Source organism: Bos mutus, chromosome 11 (genome assembly GCF_027580195.1).
Source record: "Bos mutus isolate GX-2022 chromosome 11, NWIPB_WYAK_1.1, whole genome shotgun sequence".
NCBI classification, from domain to species: Eukaryota; Metazoa; Chordata; class Mammalia; order Artiodactyla; family Bovidae; genus Bos; species Bos mutus.
Genome location: NC_091627.1, coordinates 104,770,746 through 104,785,222, shown reverse-complemented (window position 1 = coordinate 104,785,222; position 14,477 = coordinate 104,770,746). Strand labels below are relative to the sequence as shown.

Below are 14,477 nucleotides of genomic sequence, written 5' to 3'. Positions count from 1 at the left end.
ACATAAAACACAAAAATTTAAAAAAAAAAAACCTTTTTAATCTTAGAGTACAGTACCTTGAAAAGTACAGCAGTACCAGTTACATCCCTGCTGCCTTTACGGTTGCTCATGGACATCTTGGGATTGAACTAAAGATACGTACAAACGTACTCTATACAGTGCTGTACAGAAAAGTACACAAAAGCACAGCGACTTGTAGAAGGTGCCCGCACATGACCACATACACCAGACACATGACCTCACTCACACGATCGGACGTGTGAACACAGGCTCATATCTTTGAAAGTCTGCAAGCTGCAGGTTCGTAGGTAGCGGACTCACTGTATTCATTTGTTAATAATAGGAAGTGAAGATATTTCTAAAAAAATGAGACCAGAGAGATAACTCTGTGTATTTCGGGAGTTCAGCACGTGTATGAAGGAAGTCAAAACAAATTGAGGAAGGGTGAGAAAAGATAGTGGACGCTCTAGGTTGAGGCCGGCTGGCTGCTGTGCTGAGATGCTAATTATAAAGTGCCCCCAGTTAATCACCGCCAGGGACCACTCTCATCACAGCAGCATTTCAGAATATGTCACCCTGCCTCACTTGGCATAAGCCCTTAGCTAGGGTCCTTCCAGATTATGCTGTGAAGCTCTATCACTCTTTCTTCTTTTCCTTTAACAAAGATGTGTTCCAACTATACTGTAACCTGCTCTTTTGACCTAATAAACAAGAAGCAATCTCTCCTTGATCACAGACACATAAGTGCATATAAGGCCATTTTAACAGATGTGGATGTACCGTATTTTATTTATCTCCTATTGTCAGGAGAAGAAGAGAAGCGAAAGGCAAAGGAGAAAAGGAAAGATATATCCATCTGAATGAAGAGTTCCAAAGAATAGCAAGGAGAGATAAGAAAGCCTGCCTCAGTGAACAATGCAAAGAAATAAAGTAAAACAATAGAATGGGAAAGACTAGAGATCTCTTCAAGAAAATTAAGGATACCAAGGGAACATTTCATGCAAAGAAGGGCACAATAAAGGACAGAAACTGTATGGATGGACCTAATAGAAGCAGAAAATATTAAGAAGAGGTGGCAGAATACACAGAAGAACTATACAAAAAAGATCTTAATGACCCAGATAACCACGACAGTGTGATCACTCACCTAGAGCCAGACTGAACTGCGAAGTCAAGGGGGCCTTAGGAAGCATCACTCTGAACAAAGCTACTGGAGGTGATGGAATTCCAGTTGAGCTATTTCAAATCCTGAAAGATGATGCTGTGAAAGTGTTGCACTCAATATGCCAGCAAACTTGGAAAACTCAGCAGTGGCCACAGGACTGGAAAAGGTCAGTTTTCATTCCAATCCCAAAGAAAGGCAATGTCAAAGAATGCTCAAACTACTGCACAATTGCACTGATCTCACATGTGATCAAAGTAATGCTGAAAATTCTCCAACCCAGGCTCCAACAGAACATGAATCAGGAACTTCCAGATGTTCAAGCTGGATTTAGAAAAGGCAGAGGAACCAGAGATCAAATGAGTTCCAGAAAAACACCTATTTCTGCTTCATACCAGACCACCTTACCTGCCTTCTGAGAAATCTGTATGCAGGTCAAGAAGCAACAGTTAGAACCAATGGACTGGTTCCAAATTGGGAAAGGAGTATGTCAAGGCTGTATATTGTCACCCTGGTTATTTAACTTATATGCAGAGTACCTCATGTGAAATGCCAGGCTGGATGAAGCACAAGTTGGAACACAGACTGCAGGGAGAAATATCAATAACCTCAGATATGCAGATGATACCACCCTTATGGCAGAAAGTGAAGAGGAACTGAAAAGCCTCTTGATGAAAGTGAAAGAGGAGAGTGAAAAAGTTGGCTTAAAACTCAACATTCAAAAAACTAAGATCATGGCATCTGGTCCCATCACTTCATGGGAAAAAGATGGGGAAACAATGGAAACAGTGACAGACTTTATTTTCTTAGGCTCCAAAATCACTGCAGATGGTGACTGCAGCCATGAAATTAAAAGACACTTGCTCCTGGGTTTGTCATAAACCTAGACAGCATATTAAAAAGCAGAAACATTACTTTACCAACAAAGGTCCATCAAGTCAAAGCTATGGTCTTTCCAGTAGTCATGTATGGATGTGAGAGTTGGACCATAAACAAAGATGAGTGCCGAAGAATTGATGCCTTTGAACTGTGGTGTTGGAGAAGATTCTTGAGAGTCCTTTGGACTGCAAGGAGATCAAATGACTTAATCTTAAAGGAAATCAACCCTGAATATTCAATGGAAGGACTGATGCTGAAGCTCCCATACTTTGGCCACCTGATGCAAAGAACTGACTCCTTAGAAAAGACCCTGATGCTGGGAAAGATTGAAGGCAGGAAGAAAAGAAGCCAACAGAGGATGAGATGGTTGGACGGCATCATTGACTCGATGGACATGAGTTTGAGCAAGCTCAGGGAGTTGGTGATGGACAGGGAGGCCTGGCGTGCTGCAGTCCGTGGGGTCAAAAAGAATCAGACACACCTGAGTGAATTGAACTGAACCGACTGTCAGGAAATCCAGTTGTTTCCAATTTTTCAATACTAAGAACAGCTCAGCCATGACTAATCTTGTGGATGAATCTTTGAACACATCCTTCTTCCCTAAAGATCAAGTCCCAGGAATGGAAATATGGGAGCAAGCACTTGCACACAAAAGGCTTTTCCAAAGGAATAGCTAACCAGCCTTCCAGAAAAAACAACTGATTCTTCCCTCGAGTAAAGGATGACAAGATTGAAGGGATGAAAGGACTGAAATGTTTTCAATCTTGCTATGATTGTTTTACAGGCAAATGCACGGTCTTTTATTGTTGCTTTCATGTATAGTTCTTTTATGGGGGGTGGTATAAAGAGTGGCTTTATCTCTTTTCCAGGAAAAGGGGGAACACAGTAGGCTAGCCCCTCAAGAACCATGCCCTCCCACATGTATTTCTTAATTAGTCAAGTTAAACATTTTTTCTTATCTGCTAGTATTTACTTCCTCTTTCAGGAGATGCCATCACCAGTTTTCAGCACATATTTTTCATAGAAAAGTTGAGCATTTTTATTTAAAAAAAAATCAAAACATCTATTTGGTCTTTATGCTATACTGAACTATGAAAAAGCTAAGAAATAGTCAAATAATACATTAATCTTTCAATCACAATGATTGAGCAGCATTCATACAGATATACTATATATAGGTATATATAATACAGGTACTATGTTCCTGAACTTAAGTATGAATATACAGCAGGGAACAAAACGATCATGTTCATATGTGTAAATGCAATTCAGGGAAAAAGGAATGGAAGGATATATGCCGGACTTGGAACTAGCACTCTGTTCTGAGGCTGCCCTGCAGCACATTTTTTAAAACTGTGGTTTCTGTTTCTTTTTCCTTTAATTTGGAAGTGCCCTTGAAACATTAAAACTCTCACATCGTCACATTTTGCCCAATTTGCGCTTCCCTTGTGGTTTTCTTGCAGTTGTGCTGCTGGTGCTTGCTCTCCCAGCATCCGTCATTTTCCTGAACCCACTCAAACCTACCCAGTCTTTTCATACCTTCTGCCTTTGACCACAGCCTCTGGAAGGCACTGTAACGAGCACTCACCACTATGGTTACCATGACGCAGATGTTTTTTGTATCCTTCCAGAAGACCTTCTGAGGAGTGACCTTCGCAAAGTGAACCAGTCTCCCAAAGAAGGCAGTCAGACAAAGCACTTCTGCTATCGAGGTAACCTGTGGCAAAAAAACAGAGCTATGGCTTAATTCTCTCTTACTCCCTGACACCACCCTGTGAGCTGAGCAATGTCCCTCAGTTTTACTTGGGCTTCCCTGGTGGCTCAGATGGTAAAGAATCTGCCTGCAATGCAGAAGATGCAGGTTCAATCCCTGGGTCAGGAAGGCCCCCTGGCGGAGGCAATGGCAACCCACTCCAGTACTCTTGCCTGAAGAATTCCACGGACAAGGAACCTGGAGGGTACAGTTCATGGGTCATAAAGAGTTGGACACAACTGAGCAACTAACACTTGGCTTAATATTACTGAAAGTTACAGCAAAATTCTTAGCTGGTTGGAATGTTTTTTCTCTTAAAACGAAACCTGCCTCTCAACCACAAATCCCATGACCCAGCTGACAGGGTTTCCTGGAAGGGGCGGGAGGGGCGTAAATCAGCATGCAGAGGACCCCCAGAAGGCATTCCTCAGAAAAGTGGGGCTCAGGGATTGGCAGAAACGGGCATCTGCTATGCTCTCAAATTCCCTGTGTTCATACTCAGAATAGACATCTAGAAGTTCAGTGTCTCTAATAATAACGCTCCAGAGATGTGTTTTGAAATGCCAGATCATTCCTTAGATCGCTGCCCTCCCAGCCTGCTGCCCGGATTTGGCTGGATGCTACCAGACCCACCTCGATGTCCTGACCATCTCCTCCTTGAGCTACAGGTATCAATTCCAAACTCCCACAGGCAGCTAGCTTTGCAGTCTGTGAGTGCAACTCATATTAATACTTTGCCTGCGGTTGCCAAGAGACAGTAAATCCTCCCTAACAGGAGTACTTCTCTCCATCAGTCAGGAGAGAAGAGCTCAGTGAGGGTGGAGGGAATGAACTTCTCAAGGGAAGGAGGAAGGGGGCTGGCTCTGGGCCCTGAAAGCAGCAGGTGGCACAATTTCTCCACCCCTGACCCCAGCCCTCATGAGCCCTGGGCTCAGATAGGGGCTGCAGCCCCTTCAAACTTTCTAGCTCTCAGCCTGTTCATCCTTGAGGGGCTATAGAGACTTACTGTCAAGACCAGGCTTACAAAAGGGCCTGGGGCATTCCAGGACACCCTGGCTCAAGATGAGATTTTCTTGGTAATGCTGCTGTTGTTCAGTCACTAAGTTGTGACCCCACAGACTGCAGCATGCCAGGCTTCCCTGTCCTTCACTATCTCCAGAGTTTGCTCTAACTCCTGTCCATCGAATCAGTGATGCCATCCAGCCATCTCATCCTCTGTCGTCCCCTCCTCCCCACCCATCCCCCGTAATCTGACTTTAGAGATGTGAAGTGCAAACACTGGCTGAACAGATAGCCAAGCCCAAGCTGTGTGTGAGCAATAATAAACAGCAGGGTGGGGACACAGAAGAGAGCTAAGGGGCTGAGAAGAGATCCTTGGGAGCGCACCTCATCCAGTGCCCCCGCAGTGGGGCCGGGGACCAGCTCTGTTCGGGTCTGTGAACGCACAGCTCTGCTTCTTCAGGTTTGGTGTTTGTTTTGACAGACACTGGGCTAAAAGTTTTCTGCCCAGAGACGTCATTAATTGTGACATCCTCATCAAACGGATACCACCAACCGTGGAAGCACCCATGGAAGACTGCCAACTTTGATGGCACCCAACAAACACAACTCTGATTTTTTACCTCCCTGTGCAGGGTCCTCCCCTGCTGACTCAGGGCTTGGGCATGTGATGGGCTCTGGGCACCTGGGCTTTGGCAAGTATGGTGTGAGCAGAGGTTGACGGTGCTTGCATGTTAGGATGCAGCTCCTTCTTAGACCCCCATCCACAGGGAGAAGCCTGAGCCACGGGGAGAGGCCGAGAGAGAGCAGAGCAGAGAGCAGGGGCACTCCAGCCCCGTGAGCCCCCAGCTGCCCACCAGACGCACTACCCCAGCCAAGAGAAAAATCTGCCCAGTTGAGCCAGTCACCCGCAGACTCATGGGAGGCAGGAAAACCTTGTTCTTTAAAGCAAGGGTCAAATGAACTTTGTCTGTCAAAGGACCAGACAGTAAATATTTTAGGCTTTGCAAGTCATACAGTCTCTGTCACATGTATACAGAGAGGCGAGAGCAGTGTGAGTCGGGAATTAATGTGGGCAGGTCATCAATTTATTACTTGGAACCCATCTGCAGTAGCTCGGTAATCTGATGCTTTACTTCAAAGCACCTATAAATAATGACTTATGACTATGAAAAGAGCTGGAAGTGTGGCAAGTACAAGACACATATTACACTATATGCTCACATTGTCTACTCAACATTAAGTAAACACGCCTTCAAACATCACTTGTCTGTGCAATGTGCCCTTGTACGCATTCTAAAGGAGATCAGCCCTGGGATTTCTTTGGAGGAACGATGCTAAAGCTGAAACTCCAGTACTTTGGCCACCTCATGCGAAGAGTTGACTCATTGGAAAAGACTCTGATGCTGGGAGGGATTGGGGGCAGGAGGAGAAGGGGACGACAGAGGATGAGATGACTGGATGGCATCACCAACTCGATGGACGTTGAGTCTGAGTGAACTCCGGGAGTTGGTGATGGACAGGGAGGCCTGGCGTGCTGCGATTCATGGGGTTGCAAAGAGTCCCACACAACTGAGCGACTGAACTGCACTGAACATATAGAAGACCCAAAACTGCCACTTTGTTTCCACTGTCTAGTGAGGAAAAGCATCAGCTCTGCAGAATTCTTCCAACCCCTCCCCCAGAAAGAAAAGGAAACCAAATTCATAGGTACTGAAAATCTGAGGGGAAGAATGCGACTGAATTCATCTGTGACAAAGTCTGATTAGCCGTTCTGTGCTGAGAGCTTACCAAGAAAGGGAGCGGGAACACGGCTGGTTCCTCAAAGAGGGCAAGCGCAAGGTTGACCCAAATGAAGAAGTAGGTGGCTGCCCGCATCGTCCAGTGGTTATAGAAGTGGTAAAGTCTGGAGCGGAGAAGAACAGAGGAAGTTACAAGCGAGAAGCAGAAGTTAAACGGCTACCCCGAGCCCCATTCGAAGAGGAGGAATAGGAGATAAACTACAAAGTCCAGGCTCTGACCACTCTCCTTTCAATCCTAAGGAGTGAGGGGTAGCGTTTGACTGAGTGCGCACTACAAAATGTTCACAACGAAAAAAGTCACCAGCTGTCGAAGTGCATTCTCTTAACAGTCTCAAGCTAGGATGAATACCCTCCTGGTGGGGTGTTGGGGACCCTGAAATGTCCTTTTGGAGGGCTGACACAGAGCAAGCCCTCAGTCAGAGTGACCTGTTATTAATATTACATGGCGCAGGGGCCTAACTGATTTATAATGTCTATCAGCCCATCTCGGCATGGTGGACCCAGAGAGATCCCGGGCACACGGTTCTCTTCTGTAGGGGGTATCCCCCAAACTGCCAGACGGCATCCAGGCATGAGGCATCCGCTGCTGCCTTTGGAGGTACTGACACCTCAGTCCTGGCGGTAAGATTTTTTTTTGTCTTATTCTGAGATGAATCTTTGGTTTTAGTTCGACCTTTAGGGAGTTAGGGAGAAAAAGCTGAATTGTCATGAAAAGAACCAACATACGAGTTCCATCAAAAGGCGATAGAAAGTAAAAGAACAAGTCTTCTTATCACGTGGGAAGCTCTAAGCGAGCGAGAAAGACGCCACGTTTCCCACGCGGATGTCTTCTCCCTGTCCCGGGTGTCACTCACTCGGTTATCTGACCTTGGCATGTGTGCTGAGCGCTTCCCGACCTGTGAGGACCGCGCTCTTAAAACGTGGGAGAACACCACCACTGGGGTTTGCCCGACGCTGCGCGCCATACCCCAAATATTGCTCCAAATATTAGTTGATACAGTGACTTTAGTTTGGGTTCAACTTCAAGAATATGAAGTGCTAAAGGACAGGCGACTCTAGGTTTAACACTGTTTCAAGTGTTGACAGTTGAACACCTGAATTACCTGATGGCCTGAGGGGATGTCTCAAACGGAACGTTTCTGTTGTACTGGGCGTCCGAGACATAGGCAGCTGCCAGGAGAAGCTCCTGGTCCTCAGTGGGAGAAAGAAAGGGGAGAACAAGTCAGAGCCAGAAGGGACACTGGGCTTTTCTGTTTGTAAAGCCCTCTTCTCCTCTCCCCCACCCCCACGCTGCCCCCACCCACGCAAGGAGGAGCTAGCATTAATGCCCCACCCCCGCAGGGAGGAGCCAGCATTAATATCCCCACCCCCACTGCTGCGCCCACCCCCACAGGGGAGCCAGAGCCAACATTAGGAGCCAACATTAATACCCCACAATCGCAGGGAGGAACCACCATTAATGCCCCCACCCCCACGCTGCGCCCACCTCCCACAGGGAGGAGCCAGCATTAACGCTGCGCTTGGTCGCCTCCAGGTGCTTTCTGGGCAGTGAGAAGCCTGCTTAGCGTTCGGGAATTCAAATACAGGCTCTCAGAGGAGGAGATGAAAACCACCTGGGTAATACAGCAGATTCTTTACTGTCTGAGCCACCAGGGAAGCCGTATAGATCTATTAATAAATGTGCTTAAATGGTATATTTCTCCGTTCATATTGGGCTTCCCAGGTGGCCCTAGTAATAAAGAACCCGCCTGCCAATGCAAGAGACCTAAGAGATGAAGGTTCAGTCCCTGGGTCAGGAAGATCCCCTGGAGGAGAGCATGGCAACCCACTCCAGTATTCTTGCCTGGAGACTCCCATGGACGGAGGAGTCTGGCGGCTGCGGAATATGGGTTCACAAAGAGTTGGACATGACAGCGTCTGAACACATTCATACACCAAGACTCAAACTATAGACTTTAAATATGTATGGTTTGGTGCATATTAATTATAGTTCAATGAAGTTGTTAAAAATTGCCCTCCCCCTTCAACAACAATAACAACAAAAAACATTTGGATTAAAATTTGATGTGGAACAATAATCTCACAGGTGAATTAACTGCTATAAGAATATAACATCTACTGATTCACATGCATTCTCAGGGGTCTCAGGGGTCTTAAAGACAGGTCATTAAAGCCTAAGAAACATCATATAAATGTGTTAAACAATTACTACATATTTTCTTTTGTGCAGTTAAAAAATATTTTAGTAGAAAACCTCGGAGAAGGCAATGGCAACCCACTCCAGTACTCTTGCCTGGAAAATCCCATGGATGGAGGAGCCTGGTAGGCTGCAGTCCATGGGGTCACGAAGAGTGGGACACTTACTGAGCGACTTCACTTTCACTTTTCACTTTCATGCATTGGAGAAGGAAATGGCAACCCACTCCAGTGTTCTTGCCTGGAGAATCCCAGGGACGGGGGAGCCTAGTGGGTTTCTGTCTATGGGGTCGCACAGAGTCGGACATGACTGAAGCGACTTAGCAGCAGCATCAGCAGCAGAAAACCTAATATCAATTATTGTTCTGTGGAATATCTTGAACCTTCAGGAACACTAGGGTTCCCCACGACATGCTTAGACAGCTATAATATTTTAGTTATAAAATAGCTGGCATCAGCAAACGTTGGTTTTTAATGAACACATTAATTTTAAGAAAATTCCATTAAGCTCCTAAAAGATCACACTGGGACAGCAAAGAATTCTGATACCAAAGTTTTTTTAAAGAAAATATTTAAAGTGAAATCTCTTAAAGACATTAAGAGATTTTTAAAGATGATGAGGGAGGGACTTCCCTGATGGACCAGTGGCTAAGACCATGTGCTCCCAATGCAGGAGACCGGGGTTGATCCCTGGTCAGGGAACTAGATTCTACATGTAGCAACTAAGAGTTTGCATGTCACAACTAAAGATCCTGCGTGCCACAACTCAGACCCATTGCAAATTAATTAATTAATTTTTTAAAAAACGATGAGGGAACTCCCTGGTGGCCCAGTGTTAAGACTCTACACTTTCACTGTTCAGGTTAGTTCTCTAGTGATCACTGGTCAGGGAACTAAGATCCCACATGCCACACACACACATACAAGAGAATCTTTCCAGTCCCAGGGCAACCCTTTGTCCACAAATATAAACAGTTTGACAGCTACTAATTTGAGGGCAATCATCCACACAGCCTCCAGGTAGAGAATGGAAAAAAAAAAAACATTGTTGCTGTTAAGTCGCTCAGTCTGTCCAACACTCTGCAACCCCATGGACTGCAGCACACCAGGCTTCCCTGTCCTTCACCATCTCCTGGAGTTTGTGCAAACTCATGTCCATTGATGGATGTCCATTGGATGGTGATGCCATCCAACTATCTCGTCCTCTGATGTCCCCTTCTTCTCCTGCCCTCAATTCTTCCCAGCATCAGGGTCTTTTCTAATGAGTTGGCTCTTCATATCAGGTGGCCAAAGTAATTTCTCAGGCAATTGGGCCCTGGGGCTACCTCCCTCAGACCCCACCCAGACTCCCTGCAATGAATATGTAAGCATCCTGGCACCCCATCCAAATGACCCCTTGCCAGCCAGACTCATGCCTGTCATTTTTAAATACGCTTACACTTTCATAACAGCTAACTTACATTAATGTTCCAAAGCTTTCCCATTCTTAACGGCTATTCTGTTTCTGACACCTGTCTCTTCTTAGGATTCCATCTGCTCTGTCCTCTGGTTTTTCTTGTCTTCCTTCCCTCCATCCCATGTGTATATGACTTCTGCCCATTTGTGCTTGGGACGAAGTACTCTCAACAGGCAGAGTTACGGTACGTGAACATTCTCACCTGTATTAAGCCCATTTGTATCCTCCTTGTAAAATGAATGACTTTTCATCCAACCCAAGAATGTGGCTTATGTTAGATATGCCATTCCAAAACTGCATATACTTTTCAAGTTTACATGGGAATCACTACCCAGGTGGCATTCATGGTAAAGAACCCACCTGCCAATGCAGGAGACATAAGAGATGTGGGTTCAACCCCTGGGTCGGGAAGATCTCCTGCAGGAGGGCATGGAAACCCACTTCAGTATTCCTGCCTGGAGAATCCCATGGACAGAGGAGCCTAGTGGACTAGAGTCCATAGGGTTGCAAAGAGTTGGAAACAATTGAGCCAACTTAGCACGTATGCGTACCCATGTCTACTGTGAAAATGGCGAAGACTGGATATCAGGCATTCCTCCAGACAAGCTGAAAAGTGGCTTCATATCTCAAAACAGTAGCCCCAGTCTAGGGGAGACACCGCTGACTGCCTGGACAATAGATCTCACCTCCCAGGCACAATACAATCACCTTCAGAAAGTTTGCTTGTAAAGATCTTCCAGCCCAGATCAATTACATCGTTTTCTGGGAGGTGGGACCCAGCGCTGAACTTTTAAAGCGGCCAGGGGATTCCAATGTGCAGTCAAGATCAAAACATCACTGGTCTAAATATGACCATTTTACTACTGTTTCTCATAGGTTTTGTATTTTCATGGCACTTGGACAATAATTGACTTCTGATTTTTTTTTTCTTCCCTTTTCTCAAAGCCATGACATTTCCTTTCCACTCCCCAAGATTTAAAAACATGTGTAAGAGTTTTACATTTTCTCCTCCTACCCTCCGCACTTTGTAAGCCTCCTTCTGAGGAAGGTGAATAATTTAAATCCCTCAGGGCAAGAGGGAGGAGGGTGTCCAGGAGGGAGGGGGAGATGGAGTCCAGAAATTCCGGTGGAATGAACAACTAGAAGCTCCAGATACCTTTAAGTTCAGAAACCCTGATAAAACTGAAGCTGTTGATAAACGTGCTTTGAGAAATGCCAAGGGATCTTCCTGGCAGTCTATTGGTGAGACTTCACCTTCAAATGCAGGGGTTGCAGGTTTGATTACTTCTTGGGGAGCTAGGATCCCACATGCCTCACAGCCAAAGAAAACAAAACATAGAAGCAGAAACAATATTGTAACAAGTTAAATGCTGTTGTTTAGTTGCTAAATCTAAGTCAGGAGTCTGACTCTTTTGTGACCCCAAGGACTGTAGCCCACCAGACTTCTCTGTCCATGGGATTTCCCAGGCAAGAATAATGGAGCAGGTTGCCATTTCCTTCTCCAGAGGATATTCCTGACAAGAGAGCGAACCCAGTCTCCTGCAATGGCAGGTGGGTGGTTTACCACTGAGCCACCAGGAAGCCCCAACAAGTTCAATAAAGACTTTAAAAATGGTTCACATCAAAAAAAAAAAAAAAATTCCAAGAGAGAAAAAAGCCAATATGTCTTATTTAGATATAGAAGAAAATTTATAAAACTTAAGGTAAAGAGAAGTTACCATAAATTTCAAGCAAAGTGCTTCTCCTTGTCTGTTTTCCCGTGTCATTAGAAACACTATCCCCTCTCTCTGTCTCTCTCTCTGCCCTCCTTCTCTCCTCCCATAGGGCACTCTGATGTCCAGAATACAGCAGATCATTGCTTCCCTATGCACCTCACTCAAACCTTCAGTCAACAACACTGCCTGGTGTGCCCACAGAATCAAACGTCAACTCCCTGGCTTAGCCCTTAGGGCATCTCCCTTCTGCCTTGGCTCCCTCACTTTCCCTACAGGAATCCCCTTCTCTGGCCCAAACTGATGGACTGACTGTCCCACTCCCAGCTCCACACCCACGCCTGATCCCTTGCATGCCTAAAGCCAGGAATATCCTTTCCACCCTCCTCCATGGGGACCCATCTCAAATTTCACTTTCTCCTTGAGGACTGCCAACACCAGCAGCTTCCATTTCCATGTGGGAAGACAGCCAAGGGATGCTTTCGAAGTGTATGGTGAGTGTTCCATACAAAGAAATGGCTTCTGAGGCTAACCTAGGCACAGCAGCCTGGGCAGGAAAGGCGAGAATATCAGTGACCACTTGGTGTGGGTATAAACAAATCGTGTGCCTCCATGCAGAAAGCAACAGCCTAAGGGCCAAGGGCAGCCTGAAGATATGTTTTGTTTGGCCTAGAGAGTGCTTTCTGGATGCTGGCTACTGATTCAAATTTTTTACAAAACCGGAGCCAACACAAAAATGTGAACTTCTGGTTTCTCTTCAAAGGATCATAACATCCGGCCATGTTGGGTTGTACTGCAATAAGTTTTTGCAACCCGCCCTGATACTCGGTCACCTGAAGGAACGCTTAGTATTTTCCCCAATTTTGTGGGTTAGCCAGGCAGTCCTTCTAGTCAGGGCCAACTTGGCTGGTCTCTGTGGTCATCTGGGGCTAGATGGTCTGGAACCAGCTGCGCTCACACATCTCGGCTGTGTGCACCGCGCAGCAGGCTGGCCAGGGCCCTTTCCTACGTGGTCGCTGGGTCCCAGAAGCATCTGGAGAACACACACCAACGCTCAAGTAATTTTCATACCTCTGCTTGCGTCACATCTGCCAACCTTCCACTGGCCAGAGCAAGTTTCATGGCCAGTGGTCTCAAGGGTTGGAGAAACAGACTCTACCTCCTGATGTGAGGGGTTGCAAAGGCCCATTGCAGAGGGGGAATAGATCCAAGATGGAGTGTGTGGCCATTTCTGCAATTGATAGCCCACGTGGCACAACCAACTGGACGTGGGGAGCTGTGGTCCTCACTGTCCAGAGGACGTGCCCTCCGGGTCACAAGCCCCAGTCCCCTCCCCAGCTGGATTGTTCCCGTCCAGGTCACTCCTTTTATGTTGCTCCCTGGGCCCTGTGGACATTTCAGCTCGTGACCACACCTGATGCAGGGTTTCCCAGGGGATGCAGTGGTAAAAAATCTGCCTGCCAGTTCAGGACCCAAGAAATGCACATTCAGTCCTTGGGTTGGGAAGTTCCCCTGGAGGAGGAAATGGCAACCCTCTCCAGTGTTCTTGCTTGGAGAATCCCATGGACAGAGGAGCCTGGCGGGCTGCAGCCCGTGGGGTCGTGCAGAACGAGACAGGACTGCAGACACATGCATGAGTTGATCTCTACCTGATTTAATGAACACCTTCCCAAGCCCTCCTGGTCACTGCCCTTTCCTCTTGCAAGGAACCTCTCTGAAAATTGCTATAAGGGAACACCAGTGAACCAAGAGCCCCCAGACAGGGTGAGCTAAGAGTTGGGATGAACAGGTTTAAGAAGAACATTAAAAAAAGAAGCACACGAAGTATCAAGAGGTAATCACACAGAAGCACAAGGAAACAGCCTAGGACTGTTCTCAGCCTTGGCTGCCCTTTCGATACTTAGTAGCTTTAAAATTACTGTTGCTGGGACTTCTCTGCTGGTCCACTGGTTAAGACTCCAGGCTTCCAATACACAGGGTGTGGGTTTGATCCCTGGTTGGGAAGATCCTGCATTCTGCAAGGTGCAGCCAAAATCAGGAGAAAAAATTACTACTGCCCAGGCCACACCCAGGTCAATTAAATCAGAATCTCAAGGTAGACTTTAAACCCAGATAATTTCCTTTTTTTAATTAATTTATTTATTTTTAATTGGAGGGTGATTGCTTTACAATATTGTGTTGGTTTCTGTCATCTATCTACACGAATCAGGCATAGGTATACATATGTCCCCTACCCCTTAAACCTCCTTCCCATCTCCCACCAAACTGAGATACATTTCTAAAAACTCCCCGGGGAATTCTGCCCAACAGTAAGGCTGAGAATCACTAGCATCAGATTATTTCTATTTCAAAACTGAAAGTATTGGTCAAAGCACCAGAATGGCTTGCCATCTCAGTTCAGTCGCTCAGTCATGTCCGACTCTTTGTGACCCCATGAATCGCAGCAAGCCAGGCCTCCCTGTCCATCACCAACTCCCGGATTTCACCCAAATTTATGTGTCATCAGTGATGCCATCGG

The 14,477-nt window shown here is 46.3% G+C and overlaps 1 protein-coding gene across 1 annotated transcript in view; it reads right to left on the bottom strand.

Moving 5' to 3' along the window:
* LOC102287974 (two pore channel protein 2) overlaps positions 1–14,477 on the bottom strand; it is a 56,507-nt gene that overhangs the window by 38,689 nt on the left and 3,341 nt on the right. The window contains exons 2-4 of the mRNA XM_070380057.1: positions 7,699–7,787; positions 6,585–6,699; positions 3,630–3,758 (exon numbers count right to left, since the gene is read on the bottom strand). Coding sequence (XP_070236158.1) covers positions 3,630–3,758; positions 6,585–6,699; positions 7,699–7,787 — 333 coding nt within the window. The remainder of the gene's footprint in view (positions 1–3,629; positions 3,759–6,584; positions 6,700–7,698; positions 7,788–14,477) is intronic.